The sequence below is a fragment of the Physeter macrocephalus genome, chromosome 8 (assembly GCF_002837175.3).
Source record: "Physeter macrocephalus isolate SW-GA chromosome 8, ASM283717v5, whole genome shotgun sequence".
In the NCBI taxonomy this organism is placed as follows: Eukaryota; Metazoa; Chordata; class Mammalia; order Artiodactyla; family Physeteridae; genus Physeter; species Physeter macrocephalus.
In genome coordinates, this window is record NC_041221.1 from 154079527 (window position 1) to 154092283 (window position 12757).

Consider the following 12757-nt stretch of genomic DNA (forward strand, 5'->3'; position numbering starts at 1 on the left):
TCTACCTAATGAAGAGGGGCAAGTTTGACGAGAAGCAGTATATTTCCATGGTAGTAAAGGAATCATTAGTCCAGGGGAAATAGTAATTACACTGGAGAATATCAGGACAACACCCTGACCTGAAGACAGACTCAAGTGAACATTCACCAATGAGGGCACATGAAGATAACGTGCCCACAGATGTGGTGCCCTGAGCACAACATTGCGTGTATAACCTGAGCCTCTCCTAAGCAAGTATCAAACAACCCTAAATTAAGAAATAGTCCCCATTACATATATTCTATATTATATTGCAACTAAATGCAATACATGATCTTTTACTGGACAAAAAAAGTTTTAAAGGACATTTTTGAGAAAATTGACAGAGTAATGAAATATCGGCTACAAAACAGATAAAAGTTCTCTTATCAATGTTTCCTGAATTTGAAAACTATATGGTGGTTATGTACGAGAATATCTTTGATCCTGGGAAATAAATACTCAAGTATTAAGGGGTGAAGGAGAATGATGTATGCAACCTACTCTCAAATAGTTCAAGGGAAAAACATGTTTATATAAAGAATGATAAAGCAAATGTGACAAAATGTTAAAAATCAGTGCATCTAGATAAAGAGTTTGAGTTCTCTGCTTTGAAATTATTTCAAAATAAAGTTTAAAAATTATTTTTAAAAGTATAATCTTAAATTTAGTTTACACCTCAGTTCCATCAAAACTTTCAAGGAGGGACTTCTCTGGCGGTCCAGGGGTTAAGACTCCGGGCGTCTATTGCAGGGAGCATGGGTTTGATCCCTGGTTGGGGAACTAAGATCCCACATGCTATGGCATGGCCAAGAAAAAAAAAAAAACTTTCAAGCAAAGAAAGTATATAAAAAAGATTTGTTCTACTTAAGCATAAATGCCAGCAAACTCACCTGAAGTACCACTAAGCACACAATCTATTCAAATATAAGTATGCTAATTAGTCACATAGTATAAAAACTAGGTCCCAACCCTAGGACCTAACTGTAGTGGGTGAGACCACAGTCACTGCCAAAAGAGGCTATAGACTAGAGGGAAAGAAAGCACCGAGGATTAGTGATAAGGCAATGAGCTTTGCAGGAAACTGACTACACCTGGAAGGGTCCAAGCAGATTAAGTGAAGAGCAAAACAGTAGAGGCAGAGAGTGGTTGCCCATTTTTGAATGTTGGTAACCAACTTAAGTTAGTTTAAAAAAGTGAAACATTGAGCAGGTGCAGAGAAGCCAACAGGTGAAAAGATGCAGCGTAGGAATTACCAGTCAGCAAACAGCCGCCCTCCATAGGAGACAGGTAAGGATTCAGAGGCTTAAACAAGCAATAAAATACAGATAACCATCTGGTAGAAAAAGAGGGCACGTTGGTGAGTGTATAAGGGAGGGTTAGGTAAGAGTGTGATGGATGAAGAATACTAGTCTCAAAATAAGTAAATAAATAAAAAATGGTTCTGATGAACCTAGGGGCAGGACAGGAATAAAGATGCAGACTTAGAGAATGGACTTGAGGACACGGGGAGGGGGAAGGGTAAGCTGGGACGAAGTGAGAGAGTGGCATGGACATATATACACTACCAAATGTAAAACAGATAGCTAGTGGGAAGCAGCCACATAGCACAGGGAGATCAGCTCAGTGCTTTGTGACCACCTAGAAGGGGGGGATAGGGAGGGTGGGAGGGAGGGAGATGCAAGAGGGAGGGGATATGGGGATATATGTACATGTATAGCTGATTCACTTTGTTATAAGGCAGAAGCTAACACACCATTGTAAAGCAATTATACTCCAATAAAGATGTTAAAAAAAAATACTAGTCTCTTAAAAAGACAAGACCAGTGAAGGCTTCTGATTAAATACAGTGATGAGGCCAAAAGTGTACCTCACTTCGTTAAAAAGTTTAGCTGTACTAGTCTGTTCCCACCATTTAATAAGCACAAAGAACACAAAAACATCTTCCTTTCCCTAACTTTGAAGTATGTCATTCTCAAATGTGAGCCCTTCTCAGTTACGGTTTTTTTAAAATATTTATTTATTTGGATGCATCGGGTCTTAGTTGTGGCTCGTGGGATCTTTCGTTGCGGCGCGAGGGCTTCTCTCTAAGTGTGGCATGCAGGCTCCAGAGCACACGGGCTCAGTAGTTGGTGACCGGCAGGCTCTAGAGCATGCGGGCTTAGTTCGTGCGGGCTTAGGTGCCCTGCGGCATGTGGGATCTTAGTTCCCCGACCAAGGATCAAACCCTAGTCCCCGCCATTGGAAGTCGGATTCTTAACCACTGGACCACCAGGGAAGTCCCTCAATTATGTTTTAGAAGCATGTAAGAAGCAGAGAGACTGTAAGGACTAAATTTCCCTAATGAGACTATAACTTTCTCTTCATGACAAAGCCCATAATTTCCTCATAAGCCATCTGCCCCAAGGGGTATTGGGAAGAAAAGATTGAGACACATCCCCTACCATCCATCACAAAACTCCTAGTTATCTCATTCCCTCATAAAATATAAATGTCATCCTTCCTTATTAAAAGGGCAAAGTTATACTTCACCAGTATTACCTGATGCTTCCACAGACTTTTTCAAGGTATTTTGAAGATGCAGATTATACTGTAGGCCACAATACATTTAGGTTGAGTGGCTATTCAAGCAAACCCATTTAAGTGACTATAATAGCTGCTGTCATCTTAGTGCTGCCACTTAGTAGCTACTTCATAAAAGTATTATTAGTTAACAACTATAAAGCATTTACTATGTGCCAGGCACTATTCTAAATGTGTACTTATTTGCATCAGTTGATTTAATCATCACAATTTATAGCTGATGAAACTAAAGCACAGAGTGTAATGGCCTTCCCAAGATCACACAGCTAGTGAGCAGTAGAGCCAAGACATGAACCCAGGCAGTCGGCCCAAAGTCAGGTTCTTAACCACTACTACTACTATTACTGCTTCCCCTCACTTCAAGTTACTTAACCCCTCTCCCTCCACCTCCATGCCCTCACTAAGGAAGTGGAGGAACTAACAGGTACACACTCTTTTCTGAACCCCATGGAGGTGAACAGGCTTCAGCATTCAGAATTTTCCCAGTTTTCAAAAGATAATAAGCACCCTATCATCAAGCATATTACTATTTCAGCAGCAAAATGAAATGAAAGAACATTCACACTAAATGGGATAAATACATACAATATGCTCACATAATTTCAGTCAGGTTAGGGTCTGCCACCAAAAAATTAACAGGAAGTTCAGTTTTCAGAGCTTTTTGGATATTGGAATTGAGGCTAAGTAACTTGACAGAATTGTCAAGATTAACTTCAAGATTAATTAAGAGTATACATAAATGCTTACCATACAGCCTAGTACACAGTAAGTAGGCATGATACATGGTAACTATTATTAGAGTAAAATTAAAACATACTCAATTTTGTTAACTAAGTGAATGGATGGTGTTTTTAATTAAAAGCCCCAAGTATTACAAGGGCAATCTGCAGGGACTGTGGGTACCCAAATGGGTGAGGAGGGAAGGAGGATGACTTTATCAACATACAAACAAAACATCCACCAATTATGAACAAGAATGCCAGGAAGTATCTTTTAAAATTAACTGAGGGCGGGCTGCATAAAAGTCTTAAAAGAACATCTCTGTAATCGTAAGAATTTACTCAATCTTTTAAAAAGTCTATGCAATCCCCTTTTATAAATATAGCTTTGCTTTTGGAGGGAGGCGAAAAAAGAAGTTAAACCCGAATAATTCAGATTTTAAGCTCCCACTCACTTACCTTCCAACAAACCTCTAAAAACAACTTAACCTGGATATTTTGGAAATAAAGATGGAAACAACTATAGAGAAAACACTGACGCTTCAGCCTTTTCAAAAGCACAAACAGTCACAACATCTGTATGGTACTCATATTATTTAACTCCCTAACAGTAAATTCTTCTTTTAAAATAACCATCCAAGAAAATGATAATGACCACAAAATGGCATAATACTTTTAAGAGCAGACAGATCTTGACTTCACTTTTGTACAACATCACTTAGAGAAAGATACTTGACATTTTCCCAAGAAAATGAACACTGATATAAAAGAATCTTTTTAATTATTAACATAAATACTCATCACAGCTTTCAAACACTTGAAAAGAATTCCCTTGGTCCTGGCCCTAAGACACCAATAAGCAGTTTTAAGTTCTCTATGTTTCCATTATGATTTCTATGTACTTTTGATATTTCTTTTGTATTATGTCCAATAGAGTCTACCACACAGAGGTCTAAGTTATTTCTCAACAGATGGACTTTTTCTAAAAGGCAAATTATTCAATTTATTTCACTATTTCTATTTTACCAAAAACAGGTTGTCCAACAACTTACTATATGTTAGTCTTTAAATTCTTTTCCAATTCAATCATCCAGCACTTAATGCTGATCTCGTGTTCAACAAGATTCAAATCTGACATTTTGTGATTCCTCCCATGATGAAGTGGACTCCACTGTTGCCAGGGCCAGGCCAACCAAGGCAAAACATTTAAGACCTAGGACCATATATGAAGAAGAAACCCCATTTTCAAAAATGCCTGAAGAATTCACTAAATTGAACTGAAGAGCAATTCTTATTTTAAAACCAAGCAGCTGTTCCTGGTTGAGTGAGGAACAGTGCACTCTGCCATTTCTACCTACCAGGGTAACTCCCCACCAAAATCATAAGCTACATGGTAATGGCAAAATATAGAAATGTATTAGAATTAGAACAGGGTTGTTTTCAAACCTTAGAGAATTGTATATCATTCAGAAAAGCATCTTCAATTTCTCAGTGCTTTCCTATTCAAATCACAAAATGTAACTCTCACAAACTGCTGTGACTCCCAGCTGTTCATCTTATTCCATAAGCAAAAAGGCATCTTCGATACACCTACAAATATCTACCACTTATAGTTTTAGGCAATTTAATCTCTCTGAGCCTTCCTGTCTTTATCTGTGAAATGGGTATTAATAGAATTTACTTCATTCAATTTTCTAGAGTAAAATGAAACAATGTACACAAAGTGCACAGTGCCTAAAACAGGAGTGGGAAATACATAGTAGCTATTATTAATTACAAAGTAAAACTTGGCAACCTTCCTAGATGGTGGGAATAGGCAGAAAAGTGAAGTCAAATACTATAGAAGGTATGTGTTTTAAAAAGCTAAAAAGCCATTATTCTGTTTTAAGGCCACTTGGTACAAAGGGAGAGAGACAAAAATTATGGACTACTTAAATTTCTAGTGGGCAGCCAGATTTAAGAAACAATTTGCAAGTCTAATTACCAGTTCTACAAAAAGTATCTGGATCTGCCACCCAAGTGGCCCATCCCCATATGTATTGCTTACTTTACAATTACATTCCAATCACATTACCCAATAACTTTAAAAACAGGTTTAACAAATTTACGGTCCCACTATTTTGGCAAAACTATCCCCTAAAAGTCAGTTATCTCCAAATATGCTCTAAGAATCATCTGCATCAGAATCACCTTGTTAAAAACAAACTGGTAGAGTGGAGCTCAGAAATCTTAAGCACATTTGTTTTGAGAACAACTGCCCAAAAGATGTTTAGCCAAACATTCTATGTTAAATCCACCCAGAGTATAACTTAACCTCCACTTTCCTGCAAGATCTGCCACTAAAGCAAGCTCTGTTCTGCTGGTGTGCCTGAATTAATTAGGGAATTAAGGTAGAACAGGACGAATAAGTATCAAGAAATAAGGATGCACTTCAGAGGCGCAAATAACTACTAAGAACATCTTTCTTTCTTTTTTTTATCTTTCATTTTTAATCAGTGTGAAATTAACTCAGCCATAACAGAGAAGATGAACACATAATACACAAATTCTTTAATGGCCCCCCCACAGAAAAACTGATCTTAGGAAGATTAAACCTAGTTTCATCAGGAGCTTTGCTTTAAAACAGTACACTGTGAAGTATGGTCTTATTTACACATAAAAGGCTGAAAATTAACCTCATTAGAGACCCAACTCCAATAAAACATGCCTGGCATAATTTGTGTGTAACACATCTAGTTACCTAGTTCATGAAATTTATTTAATACTGTGATGTTACACAGATTCTTTACATTCAAACTAGACTTTTAATGTCCAACAACTCATCATTTCCAAAAAAAAATAAATCACTGCAGTCCAACAAGTGATGAACAGCTCACTCTGAATACTGTATATACTAGTACAGCAGTAGGTGTCCTAAAGCTGCCTGGGTCAGAAAGTGATCAGCACTTGTCTCAATGCTATTTCACTGTGGAAACCTTTTATCAACACCTTGGGGTATAAGCAGAATAATCATCAAAAAATATTAAAAGTGTTTTAAATAGGTACAACTCAACACAATCATTCAAGCATACTACTTGAGGGCCTAAATTCTCGACCTGGATGCTTAGTATAAGCTACTCATACCACTACTCACTGCTTCACCAGAATGGCTGTATATTTTTCCCACCAAAAGTAGGGCTATTGCACCAAACGTTTCATGATCTCTGTAACGAAAAAAAATCATTGTCTTGGTTTATATTTCCTTAAAAAACAAGTAAATCTACAACTTGTCTTAAGAACTTAGTGAAATCTGAAGATTTCTAAAGAAATCACCTCAATTCTTTTTAATGCAACCCACATACACACACAAAAAAGGCAGTATTTGTAAAAGATCAATTCTGAAATACAGCCAGCTACAACCTTTAATAAGCATGTACCACAAAATTAAAATGCACAAGGGTTTTTAAGCATAAGCATTTACTTCATGATCCCTTAATTCGTATCAGGTACCAAAAAAATGGAATCAGAAAGGTTTTTCAGAATTTCAAAGCAGCTTTATAACTTTAAAGATGTGGAGAACAGTAACAAACAGTTTAAATGATCCCTCTTGCAGGAAGAAACCACAGGTCCCAATAAATACGTCCCTTCAAGAATAGATTGAGAAGACTGAGAAACTACCATTTCAGAGGACTGGGCTGAAGGCTGGTTAAATTTTTCTAGGTTTGGAATTACTAAAGTTGGAAGTGTGTTTAAGGGATAGGCCTAGAAGTTTGCAGGCAGGCAAGAGATACTGTATCATTTCTACTGACCCAAAACAAGGCCCTTAGGGGACTACAGTTGTCCCTTCTGTTTGCTCTTGAGGGAAAAGGCCTATTTTTAAAACGTTATGGAAATGCATCCAAGGGGATGCAATCGGAAAAAACTCCAGAATGTGGAAAATTCTACCAAAAAAAGTCTATGGATTAACAAATCAACTGCAAGGAAATAAAAGTAATGGCAGGAGAACTAGATGAAAAATTAGGAAACTTCTCAACCAACTGCAATGTATAAACTTTACTTGAACACTAATTTGAACAAAACTTAGATGTTGATTTTGAGACACTGCACATGATGATGTAAAGGAATTGTTGCTATTAATTTCGGTGTGACAACAGTAGTACAATTAAATTTTTAAAGTTCTTATCTTTTTACAGATCTCTACTGAAATACTTACGGTAAAATTATATGTTTAGGATTTGCTTCAAAATAATCCATTGGAGGTGGGCATATGATGAAACACATTTGGCTAACAGCTGATAAATGTCGAAGCAAGGGACATTCATTTACCATAATATATAATACATGGATGTTCATTTACCATAAGAAAATTAAACAAATATTATGGTACAACCACTGATTATTCTGTCTAAAATAAGACAGTTTAGCAACCTGAAGGAAGGCTTATTATATAATGCTAAATGAAGAAACAAATGTACCTATGTCAAAATTTCAAAAGCGTAAGGTTAAGGAAGAAAAGAGAATAGGAAGACCAAACTGAATTTGTGAGTTAGTTGATTATCTACTTTTTCTACTAGTATTAGACTACTGTTATTAGACATTGCTAATGAATTCAGGAGTGGGCAGGTAATTTAAACTACCTAAGAGGGCTGCGTATAAAATAGTGGAGAGGCCTAGAATAAACTAGAGAATGCATACCTCAACTTAAAGGCATTCAAATAAATACTCCACTACATAAAATCCGTTTTTAACCAGATATTCAAATATCCTCATTTTTAGGGTGACCAAGTCATTTATTTGCCAAAGCAAGCTACTTTGAATAAGGAAAGGAGGAGGTAAGAATCAAACCAGGATGGTACAGGAAAACCAGAACACCTGGTCACCCTATTCACTTTATCTATATAAACTGAGGCATTAAGTTTGTTTGCTTATTTGTGTTTAAAGTGAACTGCCTAAACTCAAAATGAATTAGCCTCATACATACTAGAGACTGAAGCCCAGCGAGGCACAGAGATTTGCTCAAAGTCATGGTGTTAACTGAAGAGGCAGGTGCTAGAAGTCAGCACCTAAGTACCCTGACACTGTCCAGATCAATCTACTATTTAGTACCATTTTCTTCTCTAGGTTTTGGTTTTTTTTTAAATTACATGTGTCCTGCTCCTTTTTTCCACAAAGAGTCTCTTCAAAAATGTGTTCTTCAATCAAATAATTCTAAAAATAAGGCAAAAAATTAATACAATAACAGGAAGGTGAAGAATGTCCGACAACTGCTTACAAAAGCAGACTCTTGATCAACCCACATGTATATGAAATCCTGTACTCTAAGATCAAACACTTTTTCTACATGCTGGACAACCCTAAGACATTTCTGTACCGTGCATGATGTCAGAATAAAAAATTAATAAAAGCAATAACTGGACCCTTGGAAGACCGGAGAAAAGCACACATACATTGATGCACCTAGTAGCCTCCCAAATGTTAATTCTTTCCTGATTATCTCACTGAAGAGGCAAGAACCAAGACCTCAGAGCCTACTACATTCCCAGTAGACAGCTAAGGAAATGGGGAGTCTCCAGAGCAGCTTCTATGGCTATGAGCTGACAAAAGAATCTCTTTGGCTCCAACACCTATACACAACTTCTGTATTATCCCATATAGCTATTAACATCAAGATAAGCACTATATTTCAGAAATATGCAATTCTTTACTTACTGCTTAACAGGAAATCTGCCAGCCCAACTATCTTCCTAATATGAAATTAGAAAAAGCATAGGCTTTAGAATCAGATCAACCTACATTTGAGCCCTTACTTTGCCATTTACAAGCTAGCCAAATTGAAGGAACTTCAATTTCCTCCTATATAAATGAAAAATACCACCAGAGTTATGGAGATTAAAGCATGTGGTACAAAGCCTGGTACTTAACAGGCACTCAATAGGAAGCTCTTGCTTTAATTTTTATTTTATATTGGAGTACAGCTGATTTACAATATTGCATTAGTTTCAGGTGTACAGCAAAGTGATTTAGTTATACATATGTCTATTCTTTTTCATATTCTTTTCCCATATAAGAGGAAGCTCTTGTTATTTCTACCTAATGGTTTCATTCAATGGCCAATTCAAATAGGATACAAACTATTTTTATTTTATTTTTTATTTATTTATTTTTTGGCTGTGCCACCTTGCGGGGTCTTAGTTCCCCAACCAGGGATGGAACCTGGGTCCGGCCAGTGAGTACTGAGAGCTAACCACTGGACTGCCAGGGAATTCCTGATACAAACTATTTTTAAAGCAACTGATGACTACAGTCATGGTCTTGGTAAAGTCTGTAAAGAGTTATCTCCTGGATCATTGGTTAACCCCAAAACTGTGCATGAAAGTATGCAATCAACGTAAGCACAGATTACAAAATATACTGGCAGATCTATTTTTCCAAATTATATTAAATTATGGAAAAAAAGATACTCAACTAGTCAATCACTGGTCCAATAATAATTCCTTGAAGTGCTAAATTTAAAAAACACTGCTTTATTTCCTCACCACTTCCACAATGTGTGTGACTCCCATATAAGCTTCTAGAAGGCACAGACTGTGTCTCATACATATAATATTCAGAATAGCTAGGAGGGTGCCTTATACAGATGTGCTCAATAAATATTTGTTGAATGAAAAGTTGATATGGTTCCCTTAATGGCGTTTAAAAAAATACTTTAATGACAGGATCCCTTCACTTCAAAACATTAAATTGTAAAAGGCTCATAATAAGAATACCACCCACAACAAAAGCTGCTGTTTATAAGCACTGTAGGTCAAACAGACCAAAACTCAAAAAACGAATGGCTTTCCCTATGAAAGAAAATTTTAAAAAACAAAACACCAAGACAATGATCACCTCAAAACAGGTAAGCACTGTCCATTACATTTCCAGAAACAACTTACCTTTTTGCACCTTCCTTTTGCAGATTTGAAATCCAGATTCTCACACAATCACTGGCCTTCGCTTCTGTTTGATTCAATAGCACATACACTACTGAACATACACATTCTCTCTCTTGCTATTATTAAATACATCAGTACTGGTCTTATTCTGCTTTCTAATTCCGAAAACAAAAGTGCAATAAGTCCTAATCCAAAATTCTTTAAAAAAAAAAAAAAAAAAACTAATTAAAAAAATTTTTTTGAGGGCTTCCCGGGTGGCGCAGTGGTTGAGAGTCCGCCCGCCGATGCAGGGGACACGGGTTCGTGCCCCGGTCCGCCTGCGCGTCCGGAGCCTGTGCTCCGCAACGGGAGAGGCCACAACAGTGAGAGGCCCGCGTACCGGGAAAAAAAAAAAAATTTGAGATTTAACAAGGTTTGAAGTAACTGTAAAGGCTCCCATCGTCTCCCATACTTCAATTATGTATTTTAAATGGCTTTCTTCCCCAAATGAGAAGATTCTTGTATCTTGATGGGAGGGCAAGCAGTTACAAGGAAAACGTACTAAAATAAGCCATTTCTAAACAGGTGAAATACCATCAGAGTGTGTGCTGTTGCAGGAAACAGAAGGGAGAGCCGTGAATGGGAGTCTCTGCACTTCATATCTGCAAAAGAAGAGAATAAAAAGGTTAACTTAACTCTAGACTTAGAGTATCTTCATCTGTTTAAAGCAATGCCCATAAACAATTTAAATTAAAAAATGAAAATGTGCTAAAACAAGAGGTTTGTGGGTGAACTCTACCATTCAAACTGTATCTACAGTTTTAGAAGTCAGTATCTTAACACTTATACCACACCATCTTGATATTAAAGGTTTAAAAAAAATCCCATCTCTTCTTTAGACTTTTCTTAAAGTTATCATTAGCCAATTAGCCAAACGTGCTAGGGGAAATTAGTTCTAACCGTAAGAATAACAGTCGAAGAGCTCATTTTTAATAAATGTTCTTCCCTTTATAAGGACTGGCAGTTATCCTTTTGGGAACCCCAATGCACACACCCCTTTCTCCGACCTCATTAAAGTTAAAGGTTAATTTGAGAATAGCGCAATCTCCCCTACCCAGCACCGCGTTCTCTGCGAAAATCCTTCTGCGTTTTGCACTGACCCACCCGCCGCAGTGTGGGTGAGCCAGGGCCAGGTCACGGAAGGAGGTCGAGGAGCGGGGGGGGTGAGACCCGCGAGCCCGTCAAACACCCGCGCCCCCCCAACCCGGCGGCACACCTGCCTCGCAGGCGCCCACCTGGGGCAGGGACCGCCCTCTGACAGCCCCGCGCGCCTGCCCCACTCGGAGCGCGCGCTACGCGCCGCGCGGGACCCGAGGGAGGCGCAGGCGGCTGGGCGCCGGAGAGGCGGGAGCCCGGCGTGAAGGGGCCGCCCGGGCTCGCTCCCTCCCCGGGGACCGAGCGGGCCGGGGCGTGCTGGGGGCGGGCGCGGTACCTTTTGGACAGATCCATGAGGACCCCGGAGAAAAGCTTCTCCCCGAGGCGGAACGACACGACGAGCGCGTCCTCAATGATGTGGTCCAGCGTGACCCGCACCTCCGAACCGGGGATCAGTTGCGACACCGCTGAGTCCCCGCCCGCCGGCGGCACGAGCGCCGGGGCTGAGGGCTGGGGCAGCGGCAGCGGCGGTTCCTGGCGTTCCTCCGGAGCCGCGGGCTCCTCGGGCGGCGATGCAGGGGAAGGTGAAAGGCCAGGCCCTTCCTGTGGCGCGGCTGCCGCCGGCTCCACCACCCGGGCGGGCAGCTTCTCCTCAGGCTGCAGCTCCGGCCCCGCCGCCTCCGGGCTGCGGGCTAGCTCCCCCGGCGGCGGCGGCGGCGGCGGCGGCGGCGGGAACGGCGGCTCGTCGGCCTGAGGAGAGGACTGCTGCCCGTCGGCCTCGCCGTCCGGCACAGATGCTTCAGTGGCCGTGACCGGGAGGGGGTCAGTGCCGGCCTCGCTGCCGGGAATGGGCTCCATCTCCGGCTCGGCCTCGCCGGCGCCCCCCTCCCCGGGGGACGCTGCAGTCGCTGCCGCCTCTGCAGCCACAGCCGCCATTTTCTTCCTGGCTTCTCCCTCCTCCAACTCAAGCTACAGCGGCGGCGGCAGCGCTGCTTGGTTCCCTGGGCCTTCCCCTCCCTCCAGCTAACAGTTTTGTCCCGCCCTTACCCCGATGCTTGTTATTGGCACTGCGCCATTGGTTCTCTCCTACAGACCTCCCGCACTTGCAATATTCCATTGGCCAGGTGGGAACGTCTATCATCCAGTCAGTCCATCCCTGCCATACAGAGTAGGAACTTCTCATTGGCCGGACTAGTTGTCAAATGTCGAATCTTAGAGGAGGAGTGGGGGGCGGGCTCAAAGGGGGCGGGGGGAAGTCAAAAAGCTGAGCCTTATACTTATTGCCTCTTTCTATTGGATGGAAGAGAAAATATAGTCTTATGGTTGGCCTATGCTCCTGCCCATTATCAGCCAGGGTTTCAGAGGTGGGATAATGGAGGGAATCACGTG

At 40.5% G+C, this 12757-nt stretch overlaps 1 protein-coding gene across 6 annotated transcripts in view; it reads right to left on the reverse strand.

Annotated features, from left to right (window-relative positions):
• Window positions 1–12505, reverse strand: part of PWWP2A (PWWP domain containing 2A) — a 37381-nt gene extending 24876 nt beyond the window's left edge. For 5 of the 6 annotated variants that reach the window (XR_003681085.2, XM_024115822.3, XM_024115819.3 and 2 more), the window contains exon 1: window positions 11706–12505. Coding sequence is in view for 4 of the 6 variants with exons in the window: in XM_024115822.3 (XP_023971590.1) it covers window positions 11706–12304 (599 nt within the window). In the remaining 2 variants the exon portion in view is untranslated. Of the gene's footprint in view, window positions 1–6453; window positions 6524–10234; window positions 10512–11705 lie in introns of those variants that run through there. The other variant, XM_024115821.3, reaches the window with a different exon arrangement.
• Window positions 12506–12757: the final 252 nt, after the last annotated feature.